This window comes from Nymphaea colorata, chromosome 3, assembly GCF_008831285.2.
Source record: "Nymphaea colorata isolate Beijing-Zhang1983 chromosome 3, ASM883128v2, whole genome shotgun sequence".
In the NCBI taxonomy this organism is placed as follows: Eukaryota; Viridiplantae; Streptophyta; class Magnoliopsida; order Nymphaeales; family Nymphaeaceae; genus Nymphaea; species Nymphaea colorata.
In genome coordinates, this window is record NC_045140.1 from 20,110,431 (window position 1) to 20,126,838 (window position 16,408).

A 16,408-nucleotide genomic window follows, 5' to 3' on the forward strand; every position below is an offset into this window, starting at 1 on the left:
CGCCATAAGAAGCGCCAATTTTTGGACCTGAGAGCAATAGGAGGTCTAAACAGAAGGTCCCGGGCAAAGGATGTCGAGATGCATGTACGGATCTGAGAAACAGAACTTTTGAGACCTATTTTTAGTTAGATTTTGATATGAACATGAGCTTTTTATTTGAACTAAATATAATTAAGCGTTTGGGTTTGGAATTGAGATCATTTCACCCTACAATTTATGTTTTCCGGACAGTATGAATTACATATTTTCTCTTTTAAGTGCACGAAGAGAATATATGGACAACTGAAAAGATTCGCTAACTTTGTAAAGTAGAAACTGTAGAATTAGTGGTGACCTACCTGATCATCTCCCCTGACATTTGCCGGTACAACCAGCAGCCAACCTAGGGTTTTCATTTGCCCTTGTCAGTGGACGCTTTTGGTTTGATCAGATTTTGCCTGTAAAACAATTGCATCTCATCATAGAGAGTTGGACGCCGTCTATGAAATATCATGGCAGAACCAGGCCCGGCCAAATTCTTCCGAAGGATGCCTACTTTTCCCCGCGAGGTTTCACGCTTTCATTTTAGATGATCTCGTCAAAATTAGGGTTAGTCGTGATCTCAACACCTTGGTTCAGGTTTTGAGAGTCGTTGATGGCTCCTGAAGGCTGCAATGGTGCATTTAACAGGCCCTCTGGACGGACGGTCCCATCTTGGGTGGGAATCACATCATACTATACTTTCATTGGGATGAAGAATCTCACAAATCACCGAGCTTTGAAGTCTTTAGTTTTGTCATGATACGGTAGGTTCGGCGAGGCGGTTGGCCGGTTGCCCTTTGGTACTCTGGCAGCCCATCTGTTGAAGATAAGGTTCCCATTTTGCTTCGCTACACGTCAAATGAATCAAATGTTGAATTGTAAATTTCTGTAAACTTGAATATTTTAACATGTCCGAATATTAACCTCTCGACTTCTATGACCGTGAGATAATATTCCTTGTGCTCTTCTGAACATTTTTTTCTTGCGTAAGTGGGTTTTCTCAGATATAGGATTCAAGATGACCAAGACAGCCTGGATCGCTTCAATCAATTCTTTGGTTCCATTCCTTAAGTTTGACAATGGTGGAAGATTTTGACACAGCAACACACGCTATTCCAAAAGATCCACACACGTCACGGTAAATGGCGAGCCGGCAGATTGGACTGTCAAATAGTGTCAATCTTCCCCAGAAAGAAAATGTATTGAATTTTGGGAGATAATGGATGTGGCAGGAGCCTCTGTCCCACCTCATTAATAGAAAGATCCCACTTGATCTTGAAAGTTTATAATGGCAGCATAGTAGTAACTTGTGTTAATTCATCAGCGCATGAAAAAACAGTTAATGGCAAGCCGCCAGATTTTGGTGGCTAATCTTGAGCGGTAAAGGAAAGGCAGTTCAAGCTCATCTGTTTAGTATTTTATCATCAGTGATTACCAGTCTCTTGCATGTGATTTCTTACGCTGCCACGTTATACCAACTGGGCAATTATTGTACTTCCGTTCGTGCCGAACCCCGACGTCGTCCGCAAAGTTCCGCCCATCTTCCTACAAGTGCCGCAGCTTTCTTTGTGCTGGCAAAGGCAGATCCTTCTGTCCGTGGAATAAGAGGAAGCGGACGTTTGATTCCTGCACATTCACCGTTTGCTTCCAATTTGGACTTTTGCGGACATGATAAGGTGAAGTTGGCATTCAGATTGGTGTTCCTGTTGCCATCCTTGTGCTGTCTCGTTGGACATTTGACATCATTCTTGCTGATTCTGATTCTGGTCGGTTTTGACGCTTACTAGAAGCCTGCTTCAAAAGTTTACTGCAATATTTATCTTTTGACTCGCCATCTTGTTGATAGAAGATCTCGCGTTTTTGCCTTCCGATTCCTTCCACTGTCTGCCTTCTGTTTAATCCAGGGTATCAGAGTCAATAGCCGGCGCTTTACTAGTCTTGCTTCAAAATTGGGTTCTCAAGCTCCTACTTCTTTTCCATGAAGACCCTCTGGTAGAAGGAGAGACTGGGCCACCTGCTCTCTACGGATGCTTGAGAACTGAGAGCAGGGCCCTATATCGTCCCTTTGTAATCATACATCTTGGTTTCTTTTTCCTCTTTCTTCCCGAGAGAATATCGGTCTCTTTGATCCCGCACCTACTCCTACCTATTGGTCGCATTTCAGAAGAATAATTCCAAGGGATCTACCATAGAGGGAAGCTTTCCTCGCCTTTTACCCGGCCGAGGCAATTTGGATGTGCAGAAGTCGGCCTCGACAGGGAGAGCGGAGGGGGAGATGGGTCGTCCTTCGTGGGGCTTGACAATCTTCACTCAGCTGGCTCTCTGTGGCTTGCTGTGCGTTGCCTTCTTTATGGGTAAGCCTCAGAATCCCGGCAGAGAAGAACCATTGGATGTGTATTTCATGAGCGTCAGCGGGGGGCATAGACCATTGAAGCATCAGATCAATCTCCTGAAACAAGTTGGTTGTTCCTAACCTTCTATTTAGTCAGTTTCAGTGTTTTGATTAGGGATGACTTCTGTTTCAACCTTATATAAGTAGTTTTTTTTTTTTTTCTTGATTGAAGATGGAAAAGCTGGTCAAGAGTTACAATGTAAAGTTCGTCATCAGTATCAGCGAGCTCGGTGACGAGGATCCCCTCTTGCAGAATGTAAGCCTGCCTCTCTGTCTTTCTCTCTGAGTGAGCGTTCCTGGTCTTTATAGTATACGTTTTGATATATTCTGTTTTGCAGGTGAGCAGGAATTTCCCATCGCTAAATATTCCATGGTAATGCACAATCTGCTCAGTGTGTGATTTGGTATATAGATTTTCTTTTACGAGGCACGAAGAAAACCCGATCCCCATGGATGAGAAACCTCGACCTTGCGCTTTTGCTCACTGCGGAAATCTTCCTATTGCTTTGGCGGGCCCTATGGTGGAATTGTTTGTGTCCTTTTGAAAAATGGCCTACCATAGTTTGTCCGTTTTCTTTTGTGCTTTTCTAGGTTTGTGCTGCAGGATTCTATGACGGGGTATTTTTTGAAGTTCTAGGTAACTGATTGCTTGAGAAAATGCAGATTGTAACCATTAAAAGGAAACTTTGTTATGTAGGTATGGGACTAACTTTTCTCAAGGGAAAGGACACCTTGCAAAGCAGATCACAATCCCGTATGGAAATATCCTAGATATTGTGTTTGTTGATACCAGAATGCTGAAGGTATGAAAATGCTCTTGTACAAATCAGTTTCCTGAACGTTTAAGTACCTAACGAACATGCATTATGAAATGGAGTTCATCACAAACTGATTGTGGGCTATCAACTGCTGAAACTTTATCCGTGGCATAGCTCCAAAGTGCTCTTCTTTGTGGCCTTTTGTTGACTGAACTTGTGTTATCCTATGGTGCTGTGGTCAATCGTGCCCTTTTTGGCAGACTGCTTGCAGTACCTGCGTGCCCGTGGCATCAGCCAGCGGGTTATCTATCCAGCCGGTCTTGTAACTTGGACCAAATAGTATGACATATATGCGAATCAACAGGTGTTGAAACCTGGAGATGACTCTCGGCAATGGATATCTTGGCTCCCGCCACGATGAAGAATGTAACAAAATGCGATAGTTGATGTAAATTGCAGAATCCCATGAATCGTGGAGTTTTTGAAAGCAAATTGCACCCAAGGCCATTTTGCCAAGGGCACGTCTGCCTGGTTGTCAAACCGCACTTGCACATGGGTTAGTCGATCCTAAGGGGCAGGGGAAGCCTGTCGGACAGCACAATCAGTTCCAAGACTTAAGGAAGCAACACGATGGAATAGACATCATTAATATATACTAGAGGACAGGAAACTTGTGACGAGTTATGTGGAGGTAGTTCTTCCAAAAAAGGGGGACTAGCATATATGGTTTTGTTGGGAAGTAACTGTCGGAAAAGGAAAAAAAAAAAGAGGCACTAAAAGATATGCCTAGTGCACTAGATTTCTATGTTGTGCACAAGTCCTTCAATTTTAAGCTTTTCTTGTGCACATCCAGGATCTGTCATGAAATAGACTGGCCTTTTCATGTTTCCATTCTGAAAAGCCATCAATATTTACTCGTGTTGTGCCTCTTTGTACTTTGGCACCCGATGGTCGTTTTGGACAAAAACGTATGGAATTTCTTTGGTGGGATTGCATTTATTCATGTAGTTCTTGATGAGTTTGCTATGCGCTTCATCTTCATTGTTATTTAGGTTTATCCATCTGAAACCTTTTTTTATTCAATCGTAGCTGGTTAAAATTATGTTGACAGAATTTCCATAATTTATTATTGTATCTAAGGAACATAGGACGCCTAATTCAAATCATTTACAGCAAATTGAATTTCCAGGATAAAGTACTGATGGAACAATCAAATCATAATGGGATGCTAGTGGACCAACAAAACTTGCTCATGAGAACATTATCACAGGCTAATGGCAATTGGTATGTATTGACCAATGCATTTCCAATGTGAAGGGGCTTTCAAATTATGTACTTCTGCAATGTTCTTCCTTTCCTTTTTTTTCTCCTTTTAATTATTCACCTATAAAATTGATCTGCAATTATGGGATTGCATTGATCCTTACCTTTCAATACTTTATAGGTCTTCTGTATTTGGTTTCCCATATAATTGTTGATTCCTTTGGCACTGTATCCTATATTCTGTCAGCAGGATATCAGGGGATCATGAAGTTTGGTATGCTTTGCATGTTTTGCTATTATGCCATGTTGCAAGTTAGTAAAGTGTGCTTATGGCAATGGTGCTTACAGCTGCTAAACTGCTGTCTTGCTATCTTATCTACCTGGAACAAGTTAGCATGTGAAATTTACAAAAATACGTTCAACTACTTTATCAGTTCTCATGCATTAGATCCATTTATCTATCCCATCCATGGAAATATAGAAATTTGAGTGAAGAATTTTCTCTTTCCTATACAGCTTCCAAGTGGGTGGAGTAGTACATGACTCTGAATGGCAATATGTAGTCTATAAGACTTATTGAGTCCATACAATGTGGAGCTAATGAAGAATGGGCGGTGTCTGGCCGATGTAATATGCTGTCCTGAAAGAGGACCTGTGTGCCTCCTTTAATTGTTATTGAGGAATTGAGTTAGTATAGTGTCAAACTGGCAGGATTCAATGTAAAGCTTTTTATGCATTTCATCATTCTGAAATGCATTACCATCTTACTAATATATGGACAAATAGTGAAGTTACTCAACAAAAGGCAGACTCTCATTTTGAGGAGTAAGTGTCTCCTCTAATCAAAGCTGTACCCTTCAACCTTTAGTTACTAATTATCTTATACCATCTGAAAGGCTCACTAGTTAGTTAGTTAGTTCAAGACACATATAAAATCAGTTACAATGTCAAGAAATCTGGCATGCTGAGCAGAAGTATATCAATATATTAAATTTAATGACACAGTGTTAGAATCTTTTTGGCATGTAAAGTCTCATGCATCGGTAAGAAAGGGTTTCAGATCAATGTGTTTCCCTAGAACTCTAGCAATCTCACATTATAGTGGTCATATAGAAAACTTGACATGCTTTATTGTTAGGTTGAACTAATTTTAAAAGAAAAATTCTTGGTTGTGCCTGGGATCGCTAATGCTGCCCAGTTTGCATAATTGATGTCTGATTGTATTTCAAACTTTCAATTAAAACAAAATCGAGAAGTTTTAAATTTGATCATCAAATCTGAATGATAAACGGGTTCCTGATTCGTGAACACCATAGGAAGCAGCCATTGCCTTTCTTGTGATCGTGATGTACAGGACAATTTTTGATACATATGTCTAGTACCTCCAAGGATTTTGATAATATTAGTCACCAAGGTTTCATAGTTTGAGCTCTTTGATTGATGTTTTCAGGAAAGGTTTTCTGTTCATTTTGTCATGATTAGTGGTAGTTCAAATTTCTCTGACATATATGTTTGATGCGTACCTATTTTTTTTGAGACAGGCGTATCATTGTTGGATATCACCCCCTAATTGTTTGCCAAGGGCCAGAGAACACCATCACACCTACCAAAACAACTGAACTCTATGAGCCTTTGCACCACGCTTTAGTCAGATATGGGATTGTATGGTCGTCACCTTGGAATGTTATTAGATTTTCCGACGTCTCGTGGCAAATCAACTAAAACGGGCTTCTCTTTATATTTCTTCAGGACATGTATCTGAGCACTCAGGCTCGCATTGGCCATTATATTCGAGACAAGGGGATCACTTACATTGGAAACCCAGAATTTGGCATTGAGAGTCGTAGTTTTCCTTCAGAAAATGATAACTCTGGCTGCATTAGGTGAGGAGTGCATCCATGCCCTGATTTATCTTCTTTAATTGCTTATGCAGGAACTGAAGTTAGTTTTTGCTTCTTTCCTCAGTGGAGCGGAACATGGATTTCTTCTACACAGAGTTAGCCCCCTGGAGATTGTAAGTACCATTGCTTTCGTGTGAGGAAACCCGACTCTTTCTTCATACTTATTAACTTCAAAACACAATTTCCCTGGCAGGAGTCTTATTTCATCGATACAAAAGGCAAAGTAGTCTTCAGGTCCACCCTTCACCAGAGAGGCAAAGAAGTCATATAATCGCCGCAGACCATTGCTTCCTTTGAGTCTTGTTGTCTATTTTGTTGGTCATTCCTTGTTAATTTATATTCCTTCATTTTTCTGTTCACCTTTTTACAGTGTCATTTTTTCTGTATGGGGGATGAACAGAGGAGAAAGGCAATAAAGATTTATGCATTATAAGGTCCTCATCTGTTGCATCGAGCTTTACGTTCAGTAGTTGGTCTTACGAAACACCGTTCAGCTCGTTCCATCGACTGTCAATGGGCACATTGCATTCCTTTACGATTCCGCTTTTTCAACTTGTCACTTAATCCTCAGATTAGTGGCTTGAAAAAGATCAAAGAACTAAATGCCACAAAGCTTCAGCTCATCAAGCACCCTGTTTTGTGGATGATGAAGGCAAGGTTAGATGCAACTAAAGAAAGTGCTTGTTGGTGAAATGCTTTGAATTTTTGGGCTCTCAGAATGGCTTTTGAAAGGATATACTGGAATGGCTTGAGGGCGTGCATTTTCTGCTGTCTAGGCCCGACATTGTGGGGCTAGACTGGGATCTTTGTTGGCAATGTAGGCTCAGGAATTGGTTTTGAGATTTTTCTCTTTTCTGGCTGCATCCAACTCGGGTTTTAGATTTATCCAAATTCGAACTATTGAAAAACACGTATACATGTAGATTTAGTATGCCGAGTTTGGAATAAAAGTAACATAACAAAGCTCACTATATTAGCGAGAAAATTACGTTGAATGGAGTGGTTTTGATGATAAAATGTTTCCCCAGTTTCCCTTCTGCGACTCTTTTTTGGCAATTTAAATACATTGGATGGCTTTTTTTTCATGTCTTAAAATTTTCTGTTATAAAGTATATATCTTGGAGACTAAGATGGATTAAAGAGTAGAGTGAGAAAAGAGGGATGGACAGACGGCACGTGCAGGTGACTCAGGCTCAGAGAGCACCTTTTCTTACTTAACCTTTTGATATATATTTGAGGTTTTTCAAAAAAAAAAAAAGAGATTCAATATAGGGACATCAAATATAAAAAGGTAAATGAAACATTATTTGTTAGAAAAAATTTCACGTTTGCCGGTCACTTTTTTGGCGAGTTAGAATAAGGAAGGCCTCCTTTTAGTGAAAATTTATTAGTTTCCACTTTTCCAGTGGCCAAGAACAGAAAAATTTACACTTTTTTCTTCATTTGATTTATTAAAGGAGGTCTGTGCAGGTGAGTCGGCTCAGAGCGCACCATTTCTTACTCAACCTTTTGATAAAAATTTGCGCATTTTTTAAAAAAGTGAGATTCAATATGTGGACATCAAATATAAAAAGGTAAATGAAACATTATTTGTTAAAAAATTTCACGTTGCCGGTCTCTTTTTTGCGAGTTAGAATAATGAAGGCCTTTTTACTGAAAATTTATTAGTTCCAGTGGCCAAACACATAAAAATTCACTAATTTTTTCTTCTTCACTATAAAGGGAGGTGTGGAGGGCCAAAGCCTTTCTCATCTCGTTAGTTTAAGTATGAGGCTGTAGAGAAGAAGGTCCGTTGGGGAGGGCTGCCCTTCTCTACCTCGCCTGTGATTACCCTTGAAAATAATAGGCCCTCCCTCTCTTTCTTTCCCTTCCTTTCTCTCTCTCTCTCTCTCTCTCTCTCTCTTCTGTGTTCCTGCAGTACCTTCTTCTTCTTCTTCTTCTTCTTCCGCTTCCTGTTTTTTTTTGGGGTGGCAATGATGATTTCTGCCGTCGGTTTCCCAGAGGGATGGACTCTTAGGTTGGTCGATGGCGAGGCAGCCATGGATGGTTTCCCCTTGTCCTTCAAATGAATGGTAGCAAGGGGCGGCAACCGCTGCAGCCATGGCCTCCCTTGGGGCTCCTCTTTTCTCGGGTAAACGCTAATCTGAGCCCTCCCCCCTTTCAGTAAACGGAACAAAAGCGGATCGTCTCTCTATATCTCTGTTGATCTTTTCTCGGTCTATGCAAAAGAACGCATGAACCATAAAATAGGGTTTTCCAGTCTTTTCTTGCCGTCTTTACCTTATTCAACTTTGCATATAAACATAAAAGAGGGTTTTCCGGTTTTTTCTTGCCGTCTTTACCTTATTCAACTTTGCATAGACATAAAATAGGGTTTTCCAAGTTTTTTCTTGCCGTCTTTACCTCATTCAACTTTTTAAGTTTTTCTTGCTCAGGCCGTTGTTGATGAATGGTGATGATGCATTAGCATTATAAGCAGTGAAGATCCGTAGGCTGGCATGGAAGCTCGGTCTTCAGGACCTCAGGTCGACTTTGGCGAATCTTTTCTTTTTGAAGAAAAGTTTCTCGGGCTTCCGCCCGAAAGGTAAAGAAGAAAAGGATATAAAAAAAAGCGAAGATGAGGTTTTATATTTGCTGATATGACTAGTACGCCAGTCGAAAAAAAATAGTGTAAATGCCAAGTTAATACGGGGCAGCAGGCATGGAGAATTTATAGAGAATGAATGTTGTTTAAACATATCAAATTGATGTGATTTTGGAAAATGAAATCATGGGGATTACAGCAGCAGAGTGGAGGCATGAATGAACTTTGCATGACTTTTTGTGGAGAGGAAGCCGCATTAGAGATATAATCATCATTGTCGATTCATAATATTGATAATATCATGGACTTAGTTCTGGTAAAAGCGAGCTGCGACCATAACTCCGAAGCTGCAAGCAACTTCATATCCAATTTAGAAGAACCCATTTCCAAAGACGAGAAGGAGGCTTCGTAGAATCTCCAAAAGAACATACCAAGTACTAAATACTGTAGTTCCCGGTCTGGTTCCCGCCGGTGGATTGGTTCATGGATTTTCCCTAGCGTAGACGGTTGGTAAGGTAACTCACCATCAATTCAGTAAATTAGCACAAGGGCGATGTCTTTTAGCTTTTCCTGCCCGGAGTGAAGGCTAGGGAGGGTGAAAGAGACTCCCCCTTGCAATGTTATGTTGTGGAGATGAGGTCCCTCCATTCACTGCGTGGCTCCTTCAAACAAGACATTAAACTGTATGACATTAAGATTATGGACCCCAAGAGTTGGTTCACTGGACAATGAAAACCTCAGTGGAGTTAGTAATGGTGCTTCAACATTATGTCTCTGCTTATTAGAGATGACAAGCTTGTCTTCCCCGACAGAACAGACTTATGCACACCAATGAGCTGATATTTAGAGGTATAAATTTAAAGTGAGGAGCATCCTTCTCTTGGCCTAACAAAGGAAATAACAATAACCGGAGCTATTCTCTCAATAAGTTCTCTTCCATCAGCCCTTTAGAAAAAGAAAAGAAGGCAAACAAAAGGATGAATTATGGGGGCTCCCTTTCTCTGACATATCTGACAATCAATAAGGAGATCAGCCCCATCACTCATCACCATCTTCCTCCTTTTCTTTCTTTTCAATTTTATCTTTTATTGAAGAGATGAATGGCCATACATGCATATGAGGAATAGCCATGGCGAGGCAGCTTATAATGTCTTACAACCCTCTGCATTTTCGAGCAACCATTGCATGGTAAGGTTCAGGTCACCATCCGTTTGCGAACTGGTGCCAACACAAACAGATGGTGACCTGATCCCAGTTCATCATAGTAAAGAACTGCCGGATTCTTCATCATGTCCAACCTAATAAAACACCATAAGACGCTTATCTTTCCCAAAGAGTTTTTAGTTATGTACAGCCATTACAGAATACAAATTCCAAGCAACACAGTTTATACGATGTGCAAAGCAAAAGAGTTCTTAAAACATAAATACACAGACAGCCATGAAAAAGGTCTCGCCTAAGGTTCAAGAGGCAGGTATTCAGATTTCAGAGGGAACCATTTACAAGAAGAGGAAAGGACTCAAACCAAACAAACATCAGAGGCAGTGGGCCTATCACTTGCCCAAAATGGACTTCAACCACCAGACGCCCTTGGTGTCTACAGGACCTGCTTCAGGGGGCGGCTCAGTCTGCGGTGTTTTGTGGATACGAGATACATCATATCCCTCCTGTGTGGCCCTGTCAAGCAGCTGATTGTAGATCGTCTCATCAAGCTGTTGTTGCCTGCATAGTATCTGCACATCGATTCACAAATTGCATATCAATTTCCTCGCCTGAAAACAGGAAACCCAAAACTTCCTTCATAATTTTTGCTTCAAACACCATCCAACCAAGCCGATTCACAAGCTTTGGCTCTTGGTCACACCCGTAACATAACATTAGATCTTCCCAAGATAAAGTACCCAATAATATATCTAAAATTAATTTCATACAGAAATCGCGGTTCATGAGCGTCAACTGGAAAAAAGGAACAAAAACCATTCCTCTTCCCTGTTCCCGTAGAAAAAGGGAAAAAAACATCAACAACCTAAAATCCAAACCGATCGCGAAGAAGAAGATGATAATGATGACGGCAGAGAAGAAGAAGAAGAAGATGAAGTGAAGGGGAAACATACCCAAAGGTAATTTCTAGAGGGCTGACCAATGAGGGCATACTGGTAGTCCTGATCGATGTAGAGAACCCAGTAGTCCCCAACCACAGGGATGATGGGCAGGAAGGGCGGCACGTAGAACTTCACCTTCAGCTTAGCCTCGTCGCTCTTGGGGTCGGCCTTGTAGGCCGACCCTTCAATGTAGGATCTCTTCCCGTCCGTCCACGTCTCGTTCAGCACATGGATGGTGCCGTCGTCGTTGAGGGTGTAGGTGGCCCTGGTGTTGATCCCGTTCTTCGGCTGAAACCTCGACGGAAAGGACGCGATTTCATACCAGCGGCCCATGTACCTCTCCACATCTAGCCCCTTCACCACATCCATTTCCTTCTTACCTCCCATCCTTCAACAACCAACACACTCACTTCCCTCTTCCTTGATTGCCAAAATGGATCGACACTCCACAGTCTAGACACCGAAGAATCAAGATGATTCCAGACAGATGCACGAGAGTGGTAGGAGGAGGAAAGCATTGGAAGAATATATATTATATAGGGGAAAGAGGGACATTCGTGTCGGTGTAAGCGTTGGATATTTTGAGGATAAGATATCGGACGTGTCCGCCAGGAGAAGGCGACGCGTTTCACTTTCATCTACAGCCTGTTGCTATGGAGCGTGTAGTTCGCTCAATCATTTTGTTTCCGCTTGGAGAGTTCCCGAAGATTCAATCCGCTGAACCGAAAACCGAACCATATTTTCTGTTTTTTTGGGAAAAAATGAAAAAGAAAAGGAGAAACAAAATAACATTCAGAAAGATTCATTTCAGAATTCCAAACCCGTGGAAAGTTTAACGGCTTTCGGTGTTTGATCTGAATTTTGATGCCAAAATGGATTTCTAAATGAAACCGGAGATGATTAACAGACCACTTTTAGATGTGCGGCTGATTTTACATGCATAGCAATTAATCAAGTTTCCAAATACTTAGTGAAGAAGCCCTCATCTCTGCCAACCAAATTAGATCCGACAGAACGTCGAGAGTCCAATTCATGAACTTGGTCTCTCGGCACAGCATTACTGAAGCCTTACTTGAACCGAACATATTGATAAGCCGTAGATAGATTCAGTTCGAAAATTGAATCATCAGTCAGTTCTTTTAGCTGCTAATTGGTTATTCATAATGAAGATTACCAAACTAATGAAGAAAAGGAAGGACAGCGGATTGAGAAGATATTTATTGTGGGCTAACGAGAAATTGATGTGAGCTCTGGGAGATTCTGTGGTTCGCAGCAAAGTCTTCTTCCTTGCTTTGCAAGTTTCTTTCTGTACCACCCGTCACCGAGAGAAAAAAAAGAGGAAAAGTGAGAGAGAAGAGGGACGGACAATAACCAACCACTTACATTTGAAGAACAACATTTACTCCTCAATATCATCAACATAGCTCCCTATCAATTGATGTCAGAAGGAGAGAAGAGAGAGAGAGAGAAAAAAAAATACACTAATTAAGTTTGTGAACTACTTCGTTATGAAGTTGAATATAGAACGGTCCTCAAATCCTTTCAAACTCTCGAATCGCGAGGAGTTGTGTTGATTATTGATCCTCAAACCTAAGTGGAATCTAGGCAATTTTTTGAACAAATTTTAATTTCGATTTGGATGAAAACAGTCTTTTTTGAATATAATTGAATTTAAATTTGGATGGAAATCATCTGGAATGTTTCTCATGTAAAAGCAACACAATGTTGACACGGTTTTTTTGCTTGTTTGGACAGTTTCCCCATAGCTTATGGACTGGAACATTAAATTCTTCAATTCTTTTAAGTATATCTTTTAATTTCTATTTTCACTTTCAGTATCACATCCTCTCTTCTTGTTGTTAGGCGAAAAGACAATTCCTGAAAACCAGTTTTTTCCTCTCTTTTTTTTTTTTGTTTATAGTTTCCTTGTGAATATGGATAACATAGTGTGTTGGCCTTGATCTTCATCAGATTTAGTCTGAACCAGCTCGGGCCAATGAGGTATGCTGTATCTCTTGAGATATTTCATTTCCTAGTTAACTTGCTTGAGAAGGCAAGTAGAACAGAAGAGAGTTGAGATCCTCATCGGTACATAACCTCAAAAAACAAGAGCAAAATCTTTGCACCAGGAAAAAGGTGGAGAAGAGGAGGAAGAAAGTTGAAGGTAACGTACACGAAAGGTGCTTTCTAGAGGGTCGACCTTCTTTCGCTCTCAAGATATCCAGGAATGGCCGAAACCAAAAGCTGGTTTTCAGAAAACATCTCTCTTTTTAAAAATTTTGGAAAGGCAAAATAAGAAATGAGATGACGAGATATACAAGATTTATTTCAAAATTGTGAAAAGATCATGGTTCATGACTGAGGACTGATCTGACAGACTAATTAGTAATGTTAAAAACTAAATCTGAAATAGTTTAAGTTGTTTTGATGTCGGTGCCTACATCATGCAAAATGGCTTCAACTTTTTCCACTCAATTTCAATCGATGCATGATTTCATGCTCGTTTACTCAATCTACCAATCGGAAGGTACACGAGAAGGTTCATATTTTTTTTAAAACACTCTTTAACATGAGTTTAAGAGGTCTGGTTCTTTACCCAAATGGTCTTGTACCTAGTAAAGAACCAGACCTCTTAAACTCATGTTAAGGATTGTTTTAGACAAAATATGAACAACCTAATGTGATTATAAACATTAATTTAATTTAAATTATGCTTTAGTTAAAGTCATTTTTGTAAAAAAAAATTTTGATGTTTATATTACCAAAACTTTGGTGTTATAGAGCCGTTCATTTTTTACTATTAAAAAAACATTATTTAAGTAAAAAAGCAAGCAACTTAAGATACGTTTCTAACCGAAACACTATTAAAATGATATGTATAAGTTTAAAATTTACAAAAAAAATATTGTAATACTTACTTTCAATAGGCCTGGTTTTTTTCTTACCCAAATGATTCGATTTTTACCAATTTTCTTTATATATATATATATATATTATTAGTTTTTTGGTGACGCTTATAATTGCTCCAACCTTGTCTCCTGTGTTAGATATGTTTTATTTTTGTTTTCTTTTTTTGTTTACGTAGTGATCATCAAATCCAGCCATCTTGCGACACCCTAAATCTGTTTTCTATTTAATTTTGTGGCTCGGCTTTCTCCAACCAAACATCATTGGCTGGTTTTTGTAGTGTTGTTTGTTCCATTTACTATATTTTTACCCTCTTTTCTCTCTCTCTCTCTCTCTCACACACACACACACAGACACACACGCACACATGTCAGCTTGCCTACTAATTGCCCAAGATTTCATCTCTTGAATTTTGATGCCAAATTAAGGTTAACCTCTCAACAAGACACAAGATTAATAAATCACATTTGAATGTCGTGTTGGTGAACATATATGAGAGATGAACCAAACCAGCCACAGCTTAGAAATTGGTATTGCTTTTTTTTTAATTTTTGGATAGGAATAAAAAGAAAAAAGGAAAAAAGAAAAGTGCGAGTGTGAAGGGAAATGAAAAAAAAAAAAAAAACTAAAGTGAAAGGAAAAAGATTCCAAAAGAACACTGCTTGAAGTCATCCTTCGCCTATAAATTACAACTAATAAAATTTTAAAATAGAGAGTGACAGTATCGTGAAAGCGGCCGTTCAGACCTGCTTCGAGCTCTAGCTACCACTCAAACTCCACCTCATATTCAAGACAAGTTCACCCATCTGAATCTTCGATTATATTATTTGTTTAATGTGAAAGTTGAAAAGTTGTTGATTTTTGGGCAGGAACTTTTTGTATGGCATGAGAACTTGGTTTCCTTTAATCTTGGATATAAAGAAACTATATTTACGTGACATTTGATGCTATAAATTAAACTCCAAGACTTTTATATGGATTAACTCTTAACTTTCCTGCGGATTTCCTATGGCATTTCGTTCGAACATAAAGCTTCTTGGTCTAGCTTAATCATGTCATCAAAATTACTCGAGAAGAAAGAAAAACCAGCTAAGAGAGTATGCATCTTCACTATTAATGCTACAACAGACCCGATGCTGACCCTAGTGTTCAGCATAGTTGATTTCAACTTATCATAGCGCCACCTTCCGTTTAAGATACTCAAGATGATGAGATATCAGTAAATAAATGAACTCTTGAAGATTTTTGAAAAATTTCATCTAAATAGATTACCAGATGATGGATCTCAAGTCCGACAGAAGTGGTACAGAAGCAAGTTTGTCCAATTAAAAAATGTTTGGATCCAACTAACATAAGGTCACATATTTATATACAATGGGGTTTGATCTGAATTTGGGTATGAATGAGCATAACAAATCTGAAACTTGTTAGTGATAAGATCCACATTTCTTTACCAAAATCTATCTAAACAGATTTGAAATCCATTTACACCCCTACCCATGTGGTACATGTAGGTCTAGCCACTCACATGCCTGGTTTCATCTAACTAGGTTTTTAGATATTCAGTAGGTACTTTTCTTATTCAAATATTGGAGAAAAGTGCTTGAATAAGGACAGTGAGCCATGAGCCACTCTGTCCAATTTGTCTTCTTGTTGAGTGGTACAGCTTTTCTTGTCATTTTAGAGTCCTTCCCAGCAGAAATCACATCCCAAGCTTGTGGTACCCATCAACATTGAAGCACTATTATGAACCCTTACCTGGATCCGGAATCAACACTGATCTAAGCAGCTAAAATGTGTTAAATCAGGGTTAACTAACCAGCTAAAATGACCAAATCAGGGTTACTAGTGCTGGTTACTATCAGATGGCCCGATACAAGCCAGTGCGTATCGGCCGACACCGCATGCGGGCGGACGAAGCGATTCACTTAGGTCTCCGATACAAGATAAAAACCGATACAACACTGAGTCAAAACAAAAATGCAAAGGCAGCCCTGCATCCTTAAAGATCAGGTACATGCAGATGCCATCTACTTAATGTGATTCATTTTTGTCATGCCCTGTTGAGACCTTTGCATCAATCCAATGAATGGTCTTACTATATTGTACTTTTAAAAGACTGATACAGCTAGATTTGGAATTGGTTTCCATACTTTTTTTACATCAGATTCTGAATCTGCATGTGAATTTGAATAACAAAAGATCCGTTGGACGCTTTAGCGTCTACTCCATAGCCATTTTGTTGAGACTCGTTAACGGTTCAGAGGTAATTCTTGAAAAGGTAGATGGCTCCACCAGACTGAAACAACAAAAAGATAAAAGATTTAACCTGCCTATCGTTGTCGAGAAAGATTTAACCTCGATTCTCAAAAACCAGTAGAGGCATATGTGGAAAGAAAATTTTTCTCTTTCGTGCGGAGAAAAATTTTCCTTGTCCACTATGCAGCGGGAATCGTCATCACAACTGTTGGACATGAAAA

At 39.7% G+C, this 16,408-nt stretch overlaps 2 protein-coding genes and 1 non-coding gene across 5 annotated transcripts; 2 read left to right on the forward strand and 1 right to left on the reverse strand.

Annotated features, from left to right (window-relative positions):
- The first annotated feature begins 1,598 nt into the window (after positions 1-1,598).
- LOC116250267 (uncharacterized) lies at positions 1,599-6,776 on the forward strand. Of its 3 annotated transcripts, none has more exons than XM_031623872.2 (9): positions 1,599-2,479; positions 2,586-2,669; positions 2,752-2,786; positions 3,111-3,216; positions 4,361-4,455; positions 5,976-6,096; positions 6,184-6,317; positions 6,400-6,448; positions 6,529-6,776. In XM_031623872.2, the coding sequence occupies exons 1-9, from the start codon at positions 2,297-2,299 to the stop codon at positions 6,604-6,606; spliced, it is 885 nt and encodes a 294-aa protein (XP_031479732.1). In that variant the 5' UTR covers positions 1,599-2,296; the 3' UTR covers positions 6,607-6,776. The 3 variants fall into 3 exon arrangements, with proteins under 3 accessions (XP_031479732.1, XP_031479733.1, XP_049932776.1); XM_031623873.2 differs by having other exon boundaries at positions 2,344-2,483; XM_050076819.1 differs by having other exon boundaries at positions 2,362-2,479; positions 2,561-2,669.
- Positions 3,554-3,709, forward strand: LOC116251750 (5.8S ribosomal RNA). The gene has a single exon (XR_004171808.1). It is a non-coding gene; the product is annotated as a 5.8S ribosomal RNA (ribosomal RNA).
- Positions 6,777-10,218: 3,442 nt separating the features above from the next.
- Positions 10,219-11,550, reverse strand: LOC116251393 (temperature-induced lipocalin-1). The gene is made up of 2 exons (XM_031625644.2): positions 11,034-11,550; positions 10,219-10,652 (listed from the first exon to the last, which is right to left on the reverse strand). Exons 1-2 carry the CDS (start codon positions 11,406-11,408, stop codon positions 10,473-10,475), a joined length of 555 nt encoding a protein of 184 aa, XP_031481504.1. The 5' UTR covers positions 11,409-11,550; the 3' UTR covers positions 10,219-10,472.
- Between the last annotated feature and the right edge of the window lie 4,858 nt (positions 11,551-16,408).